This window comes from Schistocerca gregaria, chromosome 11, assembly GCF_023897955.1.
Source record: "Schistocerca gregaria isolate iqSchGreg1 chromosome 11, iqSchGreg1.2, whole genome shotgun sequence".
NCBI lineage: Eukaryota > Metazoa > Arthropoda > Insecta > Orthoptera > Acrididae > Schistocerca > Schistocerca gregaria.
The window spans coordinates 26,815,219-26,833,510 of NC_064930.1; the positions used below are offsets into that span (position 1 = coordinate 26,815,219).

Below are 18,292 nucleotides of genomic sequence, written 5' to 3' on the forward strand. Positions count from 1 at the left end.
TGAAAGAGGGTCGGCACCAGCAACTGGGTAACTGCAGTTATGGCCTGCTGACGATGAATGTTAGAAAAGTACTGGATTTAGAAGGAATAGTAATTTTTTTTTTTAAATCCCTCTCAACACGTCGTGTGTGTTTTGACCAATGGGCAAGATTGCTAGCATGCTCTCACTTAACACAATCCTATGGCATAATCAGGGTGGTGGTGGCGGCGAAAATGGTACATTCCTATGGAACCGAACTACTGAGGTCATCGGTCCTTAGGCTTACATACTACTGAATCTAACTTAAACGAACTTACCCTATGGACACACATGCACACACGCGCGCGTCCGAAGGAGGACTCTAGCCTCCAACGGGGGGAGCTGCGTGAACTGTGACAAGGCGCCTCAGACCATGTGGCTACTCTGTGCAGCAGAATAATTGTTGGGGCATTGCCGTTAACAAAAAGTTTAGTCGCAGAAGTGTGCAGTGAGAACACTGTGTGAAGTTGATAACCATAGATCTTTTGAAAGCCTCTAAAGACACCTAGGGATTCTCAAATTATGCCAGTACATACATTTCCTAGTGGTATTTATGGTTGACAACAACAGTAAATTTAGGATGAACTCGCTAATTCGTCATGACAGTACAAGAAGTAGAAATTATTTGCATACAGCCTGTGCATTTCCCTAGAGTTCAGAAAGAAGCTTTATATTCTGGTGCAAAAATTTCAGGTACAAAATTGAATATTCCTACTAAAAGACTACCTTGGTAGCAACTCCTACAATTTATGAGAATACTTGGACTAAGGAATGTAAATTTCACGTACCTCTGACACTTTTATTAGATAGATCCTGATTTTGGTAAGACACAGACAACTAATGCTCATCTGCTTAATGTTAAAAATGCTTAATTTTAAGTATCTTACTATCATATGTGTGGTGTGTGTTCTTTCAGGCATGTCTCTAAGAGCAGACACCAAACCTACTGGAAGACTAGATTTCAATTGTTTATTACAGACAAACTATAAAAGATACAAATACACTGTGCTTGTCACTGGATAAAGAAGGTTCAAAGTTTTGACACTGCTGTGCTGTTTTGTCTGTAGCAACTTCATCAAAAGACAAATCATTTTGAATTTTGGAATTTTGCAACGTCAATCCATTTTTTGAGTGCAACGTGCATTCAGCTGGCGATTTGGCAAGAAACTGCTTCTGTACAAGCAGATTTGTGACTGGCATACAAAATTCAAGGAAGTCAGTCGCATACGTAAAGGAAAGAACACTGGTCGGCCACGCGCGTCTTATGAAAATGTCTAGCAAATACAAGAGGTGTTCACGTGGAGCCCTCACAAATCCACAAGACGGGTAGGCCAGTACCCCAACTTTTTCAAACAATGGAGTTGTGTGTACTGAAATAACACCTGCATATTAAGCTTTACAAGATACAGTTACTGAAGCAACTGCATCCCATCGACCATAACAGAGGATAGGAATTTTGCATTTCAGTTATCCACGATATGGCAGAGCACACTTTTTGTGAACAACTTATCTCTTTATATTAATCGATGTTTCCTCTATCGGGTAAAGTAAACCATCATGCTGTAAGAATTTGGGCATCACAAAATCCTTGCATCATTGTAGAATATGAGAGAGAGAGAGAGAGAGAGAGAGAGAGAGAGAGAGAGTCACTGAGACTGGATCCCTTTGGTTCAGTTTCTGTTCACAAAGTTTATGGGCCTTCCTTTTTTTGCAGAAGAAACTGTGGCAGGAATGTCTTACTTGAACACGCCACAAAACTGGTCATTTCCTCAGTTTCACGAAGATTCTAAGGACTTAATTTTTACCCAAGACAGTGCCCTACCTCACTTTCACCTCAAGATGCGGTGTTATCTTAACACCACAATCCCACAATATGGGATTACAAGTGGTGGAAAACAATGTTATTCATTGTTTTTTGTCTCCCAGGTCACTATGCTTCACATCTAATGATTTTTTTCCTCTGAGGTATATAAAAGAGTCTTTGTCTCACCTGTGGCAGCTACTCTCCATGATCTGAGAAATCGAATTTTCGGAGCTGTCAGTTCAGTAAACAGGGGCCTGTCAGTCTGCGAGTGGAATGAAATGGCGTTTCGACGTTTCTCGAGCAGCACGGGGTTCTCTTAAGGTACAGAGTGTGTGCGCGACATAAAACTTTGGACCTTTCTTTATCCAGTGACATATGCAATGTGTTTCCAGGGGACTGTCGATCTGTGTGTGGAATGAAATGGCGTTTCAATGTTCTCGAGCAGCACAGGGTTATCTTAAGGTACAGTGTGTGTGCGAGATAAAACTTTGAACCTTTCTTTAACCAGTGACATATGCAATGTGTTTCTATCTTCCATAGTCTGTCTCTAATGAACAACTGAAACCTGTTCTTTCTTTTTGAATCACTCTGTATAATAGTAATATCTATATGCACTGACGACATTTCATGGACATATCCTCAGTGTGGATGCACCGCAGGTCTGACCTCCTGCAGGAATCGGGCCACGAGTAGTGAGCAATGAGGACGGCGGACAGAAGAAGTATGCGACAAGTTGGAAGATTGGGTAGCGTGTCTGGATAGCCCAAGTAGTTAAGGCTCCACTTTCATAAAGTGGGAAATCTGGGTTCGAGTCTCGGCCCGGCACAAATTTTTAGTGTCGCCACTGTTTTATTTCGATATTCTCATGCGGCTGTCATCATATATCTTCCGTTATAAGCTGAGTAGTATAGGAGGAGGAATATTGACTTCTTTCAGAATAGCTGCTTTCCTTTTATAAGGGACAATCAAATAGAAATGAGACAAATGGAAAAAAATTAAGCAAACTGTTTATTACTTCAAAAGATATTGCCATAATTGTTAATACAGAGAGAGAATATGGTCAGGGCCTCTGTGGAAAAACGTCTGTGGTTGCATACTGTAACGAACCTTGCCTCTAAGGGACATCTGCATGACAAATTGAAATGTTGAATTCTGTATAAATTTTGGGCTGACCTGAGTTAATTTTCATACTTACATTACTATTCCATATCTGAAGATATTTTTGCATATATCTGATCATCAAAATATAATTTTAGTTTTCATATAGAACGACTTAACAACATTGATTTTGAACTGTGATAATTAGTAATCAAATTTCCCACTTTAATAAAAGAACTACTTTACTGTAAGGAGAATATTACACTTCAGTTTTCATAATAAAAATTCTGTTTTCATTTATAATTTTTATAATTTCATTATAAATAATACATTCGACCAGGTATGCTTACAGGGAGCTGATATTTTTCAGATTGTCAAAAAAGGCAACCTTTATTATTAACTACTAGGTGCACAAATCTTCACATAAACACTGATTTCCAGAGACCACTATCTAAGTTATATCTGAAAAGCTATTTCAATTAAAAAAGCAAAATATTACATTGACTACATCCTCTTCTACAAGGTATTAGACCGCTGGACTTTTAGATGACATATTTGGCACCAAGTGCACCCGAGTAGAGCCAGAGTGGTTTTAGCAGCCACTGAGACTAGTTCATGTTACTATCTGAGAAATAACATTCTTTGTATTGTGTAGAAGTGATGCACAATGTATTTACTTAACATGTGGTGGTGTACAAAATGTGTCAGGAATGTAAAAATAGATTGATACAGTCACAAAGAGTAACAATGTTCCAGCAAGCTGTAATTGCTACACCTTGGGGGGGAACTTGCAAAGAGCCTTTGATCAATGGGGTGGAGATCCATCTTGTTGAAAAGTGATGTTGGGTTGCAAATCTTGTATCTGAGGGTACACAAACTGCTCCCACATGTCCAGATACACTGACCCTTTACATATGTCTGCTCGTGTCTGTGTGTGTGTGTACCTGTCCTTTTCTCCCCCTGAGGTAAGTCTTTCCGCTCCCAGGATTGGAAAGACTCCTTACCCTCTCCCTTAAAACCCACATCCTTTCCTCTTTCCCTCTTTCCTGGCAAAGCAACCGTTGGTTGCGAAACCTCGAATTTTCTGTGTGTGTGTGTGTGTGTGTGTGTGTGTGTGTGTGTGTGTGTGTGTGTGTGTGTGTGTGTGTGTGTGTCGACATACCAACGCTTTCGTTTGGTGAGTTAGATCATCATTGTTTTTTTGATACATAATCTATTAGAACAGACATAAAAAAGAAAGTATCAAGATTTAATTACACTGTTGTTGTTGCTGTTGTTGTCTTCAGTCCAGAGACTGGTTTGGTGCAGCTCTCCATGCTACTCTATCCTGTCCAAGCTTCTTCATCTCCCAGTACTTGCTGCAACCTACATCCTTCTGAATCTGCTTAGTGTATTCACCTCTTGGTCTCCCTCTACGATTTTTACCCTCCACGCTGCCCTCTAATGCTAAATTTGTGATCCCTTGATGCCTCAAAACATGTCCTACCAACCGGTCCCTTCTTTTTGTCAAGTTGTGCCACAAACTTCTCTTCTCCCCAATTATATTCAATAACTCCTCATTAGTTATGTGATCTACCCATCTAATCTTTAGCATTATTCTGTAGCACCACATTTTGAAAGCTTCTATTTTCTTCTTGTCCAAACTATTTATCGTCCATGTTTCACTTCCATACATGGCTACACTCCATAAAATACTTTCAGAAACGACTTCCTGACATTTAAATCAATACTCGATGTTAACAAATTTCTCTTCTTCAGAACCGCTTTCCTTGCCATTGCCAGTCTACATTTTATATCCTGTCTACTTTGACCATCATAAGTGTCTCATTTCCTAATCTAATTCCCTCAGCATCACCCGACTTAATTCGACTACAATCCATTATCCTTGTTTTGCTTTTGTTGATGTTCATCTTATATCCTCCTATCAAGACACTGTCCATTCCATTCAACTGCTCTTCCAAGTCCTTTGCTGTCTCTGGCAGAATTACAATGGCATCGGCGAACCTCAAAGTTTTTATTTCTTCTCCCTGGATTTTAATACCTACTCCAAATTTTTCTTTTGTTTCCTTTACTGCTTGCTCAATATACAGATTGAATAACATCGGGGAGAGGCTACAACCCTGTCTTACTCCCTTCCCAACCACTGCTTCCCTTTCATGTCTCTCAACTCGTGTAACTGCCATCTGGTTTCTGTACAAATTGTAAACAGCCTTTTGCTCCCTGTATTTTACCCCTGCCACCTTTAGAATTTGAAAGAGTATTCCAGTCAACATTGTCAAAAGATTTCCCTAAGTCTACAAATGCTAGAAACGTAGGTTTGCGTTTCCTTAATCTATTATCTAAGATAAGTCAAAGGGTCAGTATTGCCTCACGTGTTCCAACATTTCTGCGGAATGCAAACTGATCTTCACCGAGGTCAGCTTCTACCAGTTTTTCCATTCGCCTGTAAATAATTGTAGTTAGTATTTTGCAGCCGTGACTTATTAAACTGATAGTTCGGTAATTTTCACATCTGTCAACACCTGCTTTCTTTGGGATTGGAATTATTATATTCTTCTTGAAGTCTGAGGGTATTTCGCCTGTCTCTTACATCTTGCTCACCAGATTACACTAACGGAACAATATATAAGACTGTCACAGAAAGCTTTTCTCGACAATCTAACAGAGTTGCCGGTAACAACAGACTACATCTGTGGTGTGGGTGTCATTTTACGAAGTGAAATAACTGTAAGTAGTGATATTCGAGGCTGTAGCCGGCACTCACCTTGGCGCCCTTCTTGTCGCCCTCAGTGCGCACGCCCAGCAGCCGCTTCAGCAGGTAGTACGACACCTCCAGCTCGATGAAGATCTCCGGCAGCGCGCCCACCGCGCCCAGCACCTGGCCCACCAGCCGGTCCGCGCGGCACAGCGTCGGCTCGATCTTCGTGCCCACACCTGCGGGCACACGGAGTGTCCTCAACACGACGTACACGATTCGGGGAGCGCGCGCGGCGGCTTGCCAGACAGTCGAGTGGTCGGGGGACGAGGACGTGACCGGGAATGTCGGTAGCTTTCGGGCTACGGAGCGATTGTTCGCGCAGAGTGTCGCCGAACGAAATAGTATTGACGAGTAGCGACAGCAACACTGTCAGTCGAGTATATTAGTTTCCTTTAACTGCGACCCATTTTGGCAATACAGTCCACCGTAATCTGTCCCCTAGGTAGATGTGGCAAATGTATCGTTATATCACCATTCGTTAATTGACCCAATATAATTTATATACGTGCACATGACTATCGAGGTGTAACACGTCATTCACAGAATAAGGTGTTCCATGTCTTCAATATCACTTTTCCAACAAAAGACATTTGTGGCTTAAGGTAGGTAGTAAGTAGGAAGCATCCCACTTTCGGGAAGTTTCTTGACGGTCTGCGCGTATCAATATTGTACTGTCAGCAACGTCGACCGGGGACTGGCCCTTTCATCTGCCGGGTGAAGTCGTTTGCTCCATGGGGCCGTTAGGGAAAGGCACGGAGAGCACGTGACCTCTGTGACAACGAAGAAATTGTCACAGCATTCGTGTAAAGAATGTTACTGTACTATTGTTCCGAGTTGGTTGGTTGGGTGTGGGATTGAAGGGACCAGACTGCTAAGGTCATCGGTCCCTTGTTCCACGATAAAATCACACGAAATAAAAACTGTCAGTCGTGAAAAACGGAGAACTGAGAGAAGGGACAACACAATACAAGAAAGGCAGACAAAGACCAGAAAAACGGAACTAAAATCGCACCGAGTGTGAAGGTGGTTGGCCGACCATGAAAATAAGGAAAAGCCAACCACCAAATGACATTAAAACCCACAGTTTAAAACCACAGGCCAAAGGCCCAAGTCAATACAGGAAATAAAAGGACAAACACTCAAGTCATACGATAAAAACCCCCTGCCCGAATAAAACTCAACACGAGGTCCGCCATAGCATCGTCATCACATAAAAGGGCAGGGAGGGCATCAGGCAGCGCAAACGTCTGCCTGAGTCCTGTTAAAAGCGGGCAGTCCACCAAAATGTGGACCACCGTCAGAGCTGCCCCGCAGCGACATAGCGGTGGGTCCTCCCGGCGCAACAAATGGCCGTGCGTCAGCCACGTGTGGCCAACGCGCATCCGGCAGAGGACGACAGAGTCCTTCCGAGAGGCCCGCATGGAGGAGCGCCACACACGGGTCGTCTCCTTCACCGCCCGAAGTTTGTTGGGCGTGGGCAGGGTGCGCCACTCGTCACCCCAGGCACCAAGCACTTTCTGGCGCAAAAGCGACAGGAGATCACACTCCATAAGGCCGAGTTCCAGAGCCGGTGAACTCACTGCCTGTTTAGCCAGCGTGTCAACCCGCTCATTGCCCGGGATGCCGACATGACCTGGGGTCCAAACAAAGACCACGGAGCGGCCACAACGGGCAAGAGCATGGAGCGACTCGTGGATGGCCATCACCAGACGGGAACGAGGAAAGCACTGGTCAAGAGCTCGTAAACCACTCAGGGAGTCACTACAGATGACAAAGGACTCACCTGAGCGGGAGCGGATATACTCTAGGGCGCGATAGATGGCAACCAACTCGGCAGTGTATACACTGTTCCCGGGTGCCAGCGACCGTTGCTCACAATGATCCTCTAGAGTAAGAGCGTAACCAGTGCGACCAGAGACCATCGAACCGTCGGTATAGGTCACAGCAGATCCGGGAAACTCGGCAAGGAGAGCAACAAAGCGGCGGCGGAGGGCCGGAGGAGGGACCGAGTCTTTCGGACCCTGTGCCAAATCCAGCCGAATGCATGGTCGGCGCACACACCAAGGGGGCAGACGGAGATTGGCCCGGAAAACAGGCGGGAGAGGAAAAAACTCAATCCCACACAGTAGAGCCCGGATGCGAACCGCGATCGTACACCCTGACCGGGGCCGCCTGTCTGGAAGATGGACGATCGAGTGCGGGAACAGGAGACGGTAGTTGGGATGCCCTGGCAAGCTACAAACGTGGGCAGCATAAGCGGCCAGAAGTCGGTCGCGCTGGATCCGCAATGGAGGAACACCAGCCTCCACAAGTAAGCTGTCAACAGGGCTTGTCCGAAATGCTCCTGTGGCGAGTCGGATCCCGCAGTGATGGATGGGATCCAGCAATTGCAACGCTGATGGCGACGCCGAACCATAAGCCACACACCCATAATCAAGGCGGGACTGGATCAGCGCTTGATACAACCGGAGAAGGGTGGACCGATCGGCACCCCATCCGGTGTGGCTAAGGCAACGGAGAGCGTTTAAATGCTGCCAGCATGTTTGTTTAAGCTGCCTAATATGAGGCAGCCAAGTCAACCGGGCATCAAATACCAGTCCCAAGAACCGATGCGTCTCTACCACAGCAAGAGGTTCACCGTCAAGGTAAAGGCGTGGCTCAGGGTGAACCGTGCGACGCCGGCAGAAATGCACAACGCAGGTCTTAGCGGCCGAAAACTGGAAGCCGTGCGCTACAGCCCACGACTGCGCCTTGCGGATAGCGCCCTGCAGCTGGCGCTCAGCAACTGCAATGCCAGCGGAGCTGTAGTAGAGGCAGAAATCGTCTGCATACAACGAAGCTGCGACGGACGATCCCACCGCCTCAGCGAGCCCATTGATCGCAATTAAAAACAGGGAGACACTGAGGACAGACCCCTGTGGGACCCCGTTCTCCTGGACCCGGGAGGAACTATGGGACGCAGCAACTTGCACGCGGAAGGAACGAGACGACAGAAAATTCTGAATAAAGATCGGGAGCGGGCCCCTAAGACCCCACCCATGAAGTGTGGCCAGGATGTGATATCGCCAAGTCGTATCGTACGCCTTCCGCATGTCGAAGAAGACGGCAACCAGATGTTGGCGGCGTGCAAAGGCTGTACGGACGGCAGACTCTAGGGAGACCAGATTATCGACGGCAGAGCGGCCTTTGCGGAACCCACCCTGAGACGGAGCCAGAAGGCCTCGAGACTCGAGGAGCCAACTCAACCTCCGGCTCACCATACGTTCTAGCAACTTGCAAAGAACGTTGGTGAGGCTTATGGGGCGGTAGCTGTCCACCTCCAGCAGGTTCTTGCCAGGTTTCAACACGGGGAGGACGATGCTTTCTCGCCATTGAGACGGGAACACACCCTCAACCCAGATGCGGTTGAAAACATCTAGGAGGCGTCGCTGGCAATTCACAGAGAGGTGTTTCAGCATCTGGCTGTGGATGCGGTCTGGCCCAGGAGCCGTATCAGGGCAAGCAGATAGGGCACTCTGGAATTCCCAGTCGCTGAAAGGAGCATTGTACGACTCCGCGTGGCGCGTGTGAAAGGAAAGCCTCCAACTTTCCAACCGCTCTTTCCGGGAGCGGAAGGCCAGTGGGTAATTCGTAGATGCGGAACACTGGGCAAAATGCGCTGCTAACCGGTCCGCAATCATGTCGGAGTCAGTACACACCACTCCATTCAGCGAAAGCCCAGGGACAGAGACAGGCGGCCGATAGCCATGGAGTCGCCTAATCTTAGCCCAAACCTGCGATGCAGAGGTACGGACGCCAATGGTGGAAACATACCGTTCCCAGCACTCCTGCTTCCGTTGGCGAATAAGGCGTCGGGCACGGGCACGGAGCTGTTTAAAAACGATGAGGTTCTCCAAGGACGGGTGCCGCTTATGGCGTTGAAGAGCCCGCCGGCGATCTCTAATCGCCTCTGCGATCTCGGGCGCCCACCAAGGCACAGTCCTCCTCCGAGGGGACCCGGATGAACAGGGAATCGCAGATGCCGCCGCAGAAACGATGCCGGTGGTGACCGACTGAACCACCGCATCAATGGTGTCAGGGGAAGGAGGTGCGATAGTGGCGAGAGAGGAGAACAAGCCCCAATCAGCCTTATTCAGAGCCCATCTGGAGGGGCGTTCAGAAGAGTGACGCTGTGGTAGTGACAGAAAGATGGGGAAATGGTCACTACCACATAAGTCGTCATGGACACTCCAGTGGATGGATGGTGAAAGTCCGGGGCTGCAGATAGAAAGGTCGATGGCCGAAAATGTGCCATGGACGACGCTGAAATGTGTCGGCTCTCCCGTGTTTAAGAGGCAGAGGTCAAGCTGCGAGAGAAGAGTCTCGACATCTCTACCCCGGCCAGTAATCGCGGCGCTACCCCACAGGGGGTTATGGGCGTTAAAGTCGCCCAGTAACACAAAAGGAGGAGGCAGTTGTGCTATCAATGCAGCCAACACATGACGCGAGACATCACCATCTGGCGGAAGATACAAACTGCAGACAGTAATAGGCTGAGGCGACCACATCCTTACAGCGACAGCCTCTAAAGGCGTGTGAAGAGGTACACATTCGCTGTAGACAGAGTTAAGGATGTAGACGCAGACTCCACCAGATACCCTCTCATAAGCTGCCCGGTTCTTGTAATAACCCCGATACCCACGTAGGGCAGGAGGGCAGGGGTCCGCATTGCCGGAAACCAAGTTTCCTGTAGGGCAATGCAGAGGAAAGGGTGACTGCTGATGAGTTGGCGAAGCTCAGCAAGGTGGTGGAAAAAACCGCTGCAGTTCCACTGGAGTATTGCTTTGTCCATGTCCGAAAAAGGCGTGAAGGGGCCGAGGAGGCAGATCACGCCACTGGGTCACCTGCTGCCACCGATGGAGGACCAGTACAATCTGCTTCCACGGCGTCTGAGGGTCCTGCGAGATCCAGGTCCTCAGCGGACGCCCGGATCTCCACCTTATCCTCGGACGCAGAGCCTGTAGGGAGCAGTGGGGTGGATGCCACCGCGTGGTCCTTGGCCTTAGAGATCTTCTTCTTCGTCTTGTCTCTCTGGTCCTTGGGTTTCATTGGCTGGGAGGGCTCCAGCGAGTCAGTCTCCGGGACGGAGGAGGAGCGGGAAGCCCTGCGACCAGCCGCTGGTCTGCTTTTCTTCCATTGGCTGACGTCACCCTTCCCAGAGGTGGAAACCTGGGAAGGAAGGGACCCAAGGGACCCTTTCCGTGCTATTCGAGCAGGGGAAGTTTGAGGCTTCCCCAGCTTAGAAGTGGGGACTGATGTCTCCGATGGTTGGGGGGTTGCTGCTCCTGAGGCAGGTAGTGCAGGAGCAGCAGGGAGTGAAGTGCCCCCCACCATCAAGGGGGCAGGTGTAGCATTCCGGCTCTGAGAGGTGGCAGTCTGAGGGAGAGCCAATGGGGCCATAACAGTAGTAGCCGCGGCGTAAGAGGCAGTCATTCGAACAGGATGGAGGCGTTCGAACTTCTGCCTGGCCTCGGTGTATGTCAGGCGGTCCAGGGTCTTATACTCCATGATTTTGCGCTCTTTCTGGTAGATCCTGCAGTCCGGCGAGCAAGGTGAGTGGTGCTCTCCGCAGTTTACACAGATGGGAGGCAGAGCACATGGAGTATTGGGATGTGATGGGCGTCCACAATCTCGACATGTGAGGCTGGAAGTACAGCGGGAAGACATATGCCCGAACTTCCAGCACTTAAAGCACCGCATCGGGGGAGGGATATAGGGCTTGACGTCACAACGATAGACCATCACCTTGACCTTCTCAGGTAAAGTATCACCCTCGAAGGCCAAGATGAAGGCACCGGTGGCAACCTGCTTATCCCTTGGACCACGATGTACGCGCCGGACGAAGTGAACACCTCGCCGCTCTAAATTGGCGCGAAGCTCGTCATCGGACTGCAATAGAAGGTCCCGATGGAATATTATGCCCTGGACCATATTAAGACTCTTATGGGGCGTGATTGTAACCGGAACATCCCCCAGCTTGTTACAATCGAGTAACCGGCGGGACTGGGCGGAGGACGCCGATTTAATCAAAACCGAGCCCGAGCGCATTTTGGACAAGCCCTCCACCTCCCCGAACTTGTCCTCTAAGCGCTCGACGAAGAACTGAGGCTTCATGGATGTAAAGGATTCACCATCAGCTCTCGTACACACCAGGTAGCGGGGCGAGTATGGTTCGCTGGCATCCTTAGTCTTTCGTTCCTCCCATGGTGTAGCCAGGGAGGGGAACGATTTGGGGTCATATGTAGTTGCGTTGTATTGAGCCCTGGAACGCTTAGAGACTGCTGGCAGCTGGCCACCAGCAAGAGATGATGTACCACGCTTCATTGCGGGTCATCCGCCCTGATGCCACCTACTCCGACCAAGGGCCCTCCCCACGGGCGCCACCCAGCATCAGCAACGACCACCTGGCAGGATGGCCATTGCCGGGAGTCCCAATGCCCCAAGGAGATAGGCATCTACTCCTTGGCATACGTGGGGAGTTAACGGCGCTGGCATCAGCAGAGCGATCCCTGTGAAGTCAGGGGGCTACAACCAACAGGGTACATGGCGGCCCCACCACAACGGACTGGCTACCGTGCTGGATTTTAGGTGATGTAGTCCAATATCGTCATTGGCGCATAAAGCGACACAGCATAGCAGACTGCAAGAAACCGCACCCAAGAACAAATCCACGCCCAAGAGATGGTAGGTGAGCGGGACTGCTAAGCGATGACGACAAACCTGGCTAGAGATGGTAATGCTTGATGGACCCATCACTCCTAGTAAGGCGCCCTTCCCCAATCGGCTCGCTCTTCGGAAAATTTAGAAGGATGGAGGTCAAACCTGTTAGGGGACCATCTCACAAGGCCAAAACGTTTGAGACTCCTTTTAGTCGCCTCTTACGACAGGCAGGAATACCGTGGGCCTATTCTTACCCCCGAACCCACAGGGGGGATATTGTTCCGAGTCTCGTGTGGGGCGGACTCACAACAACATCTAGCTGGAATGTAACACACATGTAGTCAATTCATTAAGAGAAGGTAGACTAGTACATTATAAGAAGTATGTAGAGTTCAACATCTCCGAATGTGTTATTCCACCGGAACGAGAAAAAATTCTTTCAGCCCTTTCGATGCAACAGATTGAATTCCACAAGGGAGAAGCTGGTATGTACAGCAACTCAGAGAAAAAGTAAGAGAAGCGAGAAACCTAGCAAGATACGGAAGTTACGAATTGGCTACTGGACTGTTTCAGCAGCCTACTCCTAACACTCCCTTTAAGGAAATAAAGACCCGGGAAACATTCCACTATCACACTACTAAAACTGTAACAGACAATAGCTACCAATACTGCTACTCTGTAACAAAAATTAATAGCTGCTACAATGAAACAACAGGTGTATCACTTACTAAGAACAGTACATGCCGTTATGCACCTGTATGCCTGAAAAACAAAAAACAACAAGAGCAGTACATACCTGTAAATGGGAGGGGTGTACATATGTCTCTTTCATAGTGTCTAAGAACCAAATAGACTAAAGTAACATAATGAGGAGGACTGTATTTACTTTGTCATACACACAAAACAGATAAAATGCTGTGCTGCATAATGCGTCATCTGAACGGGGGTGGAATAAAAATCTAAAATGAAATATCTACAGCTTTGGTAAAAATTTATCCCTACAGGATTCAAATATTTCTGATGCAATGTAGCATCACAGGTAGCTATGCATAATATGCACTGCATCACAAATATTATTTGTACTTCGTACAGATAGTTTTTTTAGGATGACTCAATTTTAAGCAACTAAGATATACATATTTCATTATACATTCTTATCTCACCCCATGCAAGTGACACATTGTTGTCCACGGCATTTTATCAGCATTGCATGTATGGCAAAAGGAACACAATTCTCCTCATACAGTTACTTTAGCCTAGTCGGTTCTTAGACCCTACAAAACAAACATATGTACATCCCTTTCAGTTATTTGTATATGGTTTTCATACTGTGTATTGCACCTGTTGTGTAAACTGTTTAGTTTTAGCAGCTATTAAATGTATGTTACAGTGGAGCAGTATCAGTAGCTATTGTCAGTTATAGTAGTGACATTGTTTAACTGGATAGACTCATCTACTCGCAGAGTGTCAGCAGGAGTAAACATATAAAACGTTAAAAAATGTGTAAGCTTTCAGAGCCAATAGTTTTTCTGCCTGGCAGAAGAATCGAGGAGTCGGGGAGAGGGATGAATGGCAAAGACTGGTGACGTTTAAGAAATGGGGAGAGCTTGGAAAAGTTGCCCAGAATTCTGGGTCAGCGGAAACTAACTGCACGGGATGAGAAGAAAAGACTGATTGTCGGGTTGGGGACTGCACCAGATGAGGTCTGAAAACACGAGAGCTCCAAAGGGGAATATAGGGTAATAAGCAAGATAGAGATAAGTGACAAAACACTGTGCAAGAGGAACAGGCAAAAAGTAGACAGGTAGATGGTAAGGACCAAGGACATGTTGTAATGCTTGTTCCCACCTGCAGGGTTCTGAGAAACTGATGTCTGGGGGAAGAATCTAGATGGCACGTGTCTTGAAACAAGTACTGAGGTCGCATCAGTATACACCCTTCTATGTCTATTCATCCTAACTGATAACCCAGACATATTCATGCCAATGTAGTAGGATGAACAGTGTTTATATTCATTTCACAGGTAGCTCTCCCTTTGATAGCATATGTTTTGCCAGTTACAGGGCTGGTATAAGTAGCAGTAGGAGGGTGTATAGGGCAAGTGATGTAGTGGGGCCGATAACATAGGTAGGAACCACAGGATAGGGATATGGGTGCAGAAGGAGCATAGGGTCTGACAAGAGTATTGCGGAGACTGGAGGGCAATGATAAACTATTCTGGGTGTGATGGGCAAAATGTCAGACAGAAAGAACCTCATTTCAGGTTATCATTTTAGGAAGACATGCTGATTAATACATTTGAGACCACATTAGTAGGGAATGACAAGAAGTGTACTCCTAAGTTGTTTTTGGAAGGATCAGCAGTACCAGGATTGGATGTGCTGGAAATGCCCTGGAAATCAAATCTGCTTTTGAAGTAAGCTGGTAGGGTAATTATGTCCAGGGATTTGGAACAGGACCATACGAAATTTAATTCTGAGAATTTATGTTTGCTCCTATCACCATTTTGTAAGTTGATTTTTGATTCATCCAATTACATTCTATTTTCAAAAAATGATTATTTTCATTTATATATTTGTTTTGATACTGTGATAGCCACATGCACAGATATTATATAAATCAATTCAGTTAACCACTAGTGTGACAATGATATTTTTAATTTTTTTGTATCACTGAAAGTGATTGCAGTAAAACAAAATTAATAAACCCAGCTGTTGCTACACTTAAATATAACAGCTGCTGTCCGTTATCCACTAGGAAAGGGATATGTGGGAAAAAAAATCTTAGTCACTTCCTAGAGTACACTCGTTGCTTTGGAAGGTGCCCATCAAGTGACCCTCTGCTGCCGACGTGTCACAGTAGTCGAGTGACGTATACGTGACCGTTGGTCGGACGGAACTAGAGCAATATGGTAATTCCACACACAGGCGTGACAGAACAGCAGCAAGGGTATATTTTGTTTGGAGGTGCCTGTGACCGCATTGTGAATGAAACTGACCAATTTGGTAACCCAGTAACACGTTAGCCACGTTACGAGTAATGTCACATCACTTGCAGCCACATAATGCATTCTACAAATGGCATTCGTAAAAAGGTCATAACTGACAGTGACCCAATACGAGTGTTGTGTCTTATCAATTACAATCTGTTTCAAAGCTGACAGGAAATGCTATTGTCATTGGTTTACCTCAGCCAGTTTCCAAGTAAACACACAGAGTACATTCAGAGTCGGGTACCTCGTTGACAGCAGCAAGTGTTTGGTGGGTCAAATTACAGGAGGAACCCAATACGGTCTATCCCAAGGGACCGTATTGTCACTAGTGCTCTTTAACATTTACACAAGCTATCAGCTGACAAATAATCAGTGCAAAAGTTTCATATACGCTGAAGACCTCACTTTGACAGTACAGACAGACGATTTTCAAGATGCAACACACATGCTGAAAAGAGCTCTATGAATGTTTTCAGATTACTGTAACGTGAGCGGTCTGAAGCCAAACTGACAAAAAACTCAGGTCTGTGTTTTCCACCAACAAAGACTGGAAGGTAGAAAATTGAAAATGATTTGGAAAGAACCAAGATGGAGCACTGTTTAACACCCAAATTCCTCTGAGGTACTATTAGATCACTCGGTCACCAGCGGCATTCCCTTAAAACTGAATGTGAGTGTCTGCCTGAAACTTCATCTCCTAGAAGTTTACCAGTACTGACTGGGGTGCCTGGCAGGGTAAGGGGTGGGTTGTAGGTCTGTATTTCCACAATGGCATTCAGTCTCTGAGCTGGTGAATGTATCGGTCGAGTGTGGTATAAATACAAGCAATACAAAAAAAAGTAGGTTTAGCCCTTAACGAAACAGTAAGGCTAATTATGTGCACCCAAAATTAATTCCTGGAGATACACTGTTATGCATGGCAGGAGAGCTCTCCACCTGACACATGCTGAAAACTAGCTAAAATGCTGAAAGGGAGAAAGTCAAAGAACATGAGTTACACCCAGTGCATAGACATACTCCACTGAGAACTAGGTTGAAGCTGAGGAAGAGCTTTACAATCAACATTTACACAAAATACAACATGTAAGAAAGCCAAAATAAGTTTTCTCCAAGCTACAGTAAAGCCAACAGAATCATTACCAGACAGACAGAACTCTGACTGCACCAGAAGCAGATCACTGAACAGTTACAGATGAGCCGTGGAAAAACTGAGGACAACCCAAAGCACTGTGGATGGCCTAATCAGTGTCCAGTGGTCTACTTTCAGAAAAGTTGCCGCATGCCCATCACTGATTTTGCTGAAATTCTGTGAGGGCATTTGCACACGTTCCTAATTAACATTGGTAAAGTTTTGCTTTCACCAATTTAATACTTGTACAGATATGGGCACGTGTTTGACCCCACAGCACAGCTGTCAACAGTGCACCCACAAGTTTTCGGCAATTTTGAGATGTAGTAGTTCCATCAGTATTTTCTCGAAAGTAACAAAACTACACTATTTGGTGCAACTTTTTAAGCACTCTTAAGCAAAATAATAAAATATTTCTTGACCATTTTTCATATGGATAATTTGAAGCAGTTGGTTAAAAAAATAAATGCTTAAAAAGTCAAAGTTAGCTTTTTATCTGTCTAGAAATAATTGCAGGATAAACATGAAACTTTGCATGTAATAATTTACCAATACAAAGTCGTAGAACATAAAATTTCATTCTCCTCCCGTTTCCAATAGTTTACAAATTGGGAGCAAAGTTGACAAGGTTATTGACGAATGCCAAAAATGGGTATTTTTTTACCCATTTTTATAAAATAGTCTTCTATAAACTATTTTAGACCATTTTTATTAGAAAGGCCACGTTCCAAACCACCTAAAAACTGCGACCATATAAGGCCCTAAAAATCAACAAGGTGAAGGTGCACTGTAAATGGGCTCATATTCCACTGGTACTCAAATCTGAGATCTATTATGATGTTCTACATTTTTTTTTAGTACTCTCTGGGGAATGCAACTTCTGAATTATTGATGAATGGAAAGTGCAATTAAGTCCTAGTAGTAGTAGTAGTAGTAGTAGTAGTAATAATAATAATAATAATAATAATAATAATAATAATAAAGTGTCTTATCCTGACTTATTGTGACAAATTTCAATCTGTTTTTCTGCCACAACTACAGAATCAGACTCGTTATGAACTTCCACAATTTAAGTGTACATCACGAAGGCAGTGGAGGTCATGGTAGCAAAATTGTTGTACGACAGCTGCACCACACATTGTACAAATAGCTTTCAGGTTTTACATCATTGTCACAAATTTCTTCCTAACTTTTTGAAAGGGATTCATGCTATAGAGAATTATTAGTACGATTCTTGTGTAATGCTATTGAAGTGATGAAACTTCCTGGCAGATTAAAACTGTGTGCCCGACCGAGACTCGAACTCGGGACCTTTGCCTTTCGCGGGTAAGTGCTCTACCATCTGAGCTACCAAAGCACGACTCACGCCCGGTCCTCACAGCTTTACTTCTGCCAGTATCTCATCTCCTACCTTCCAAACTTTAAGAAGCTCTCCTGCGAACCTAGCAGAACTAGCACTCCTGAAAGAAAGGATACTGCGGAGACATGGCTTAGCCACAGCCTGGGGGATGTTTCCAGAATGAGATTTCCACTCTGAGCAGAGTGTGCGCTGATATGAAACTTCCTGGCAGATTAAAGTGATAGTGTAATTCAGGTTTACGATAACATCCCTTCTTAGCATAGTTTGCAGTTTATGTGGAACACTGAAGTGTGACGGTCCATGGTGGCTTAACCACTGCTGGTTCTTTTTAAAGCAAGAAAATCGGCATCCCCGTAACGGCCATGCCTGACAGCTGTGCAACGGCAGCCATGGGTGGGTTTCTTTAACCAGGGTACCAAGCCTGATGATACATT

General features: G+C 46.0%; 1 protein-coding gene across 1 annotated transcript in view; it reads right to left on the reverse strand.

The window, feature by feature from the left end:
* Positions 1-18,292, reverse strand: part of LOC126295196 (eukaryotic translation initiation factor 2 subunit 3) — a 110,293-nt gene that overhangs the window by 20,143 nt on the left and 71,858 nt on the right. The window contains exon 9 of the mRNA XM_049987507.1: positions 5,685-5,854. Within this exon, the coding sequence (XP_049843464.1) occupies positions 5,685-5,854 (170 nt within the window). The remainder of the gene's footprint in view (positions 1-5,684; positions 5,855-18,292) is intronic.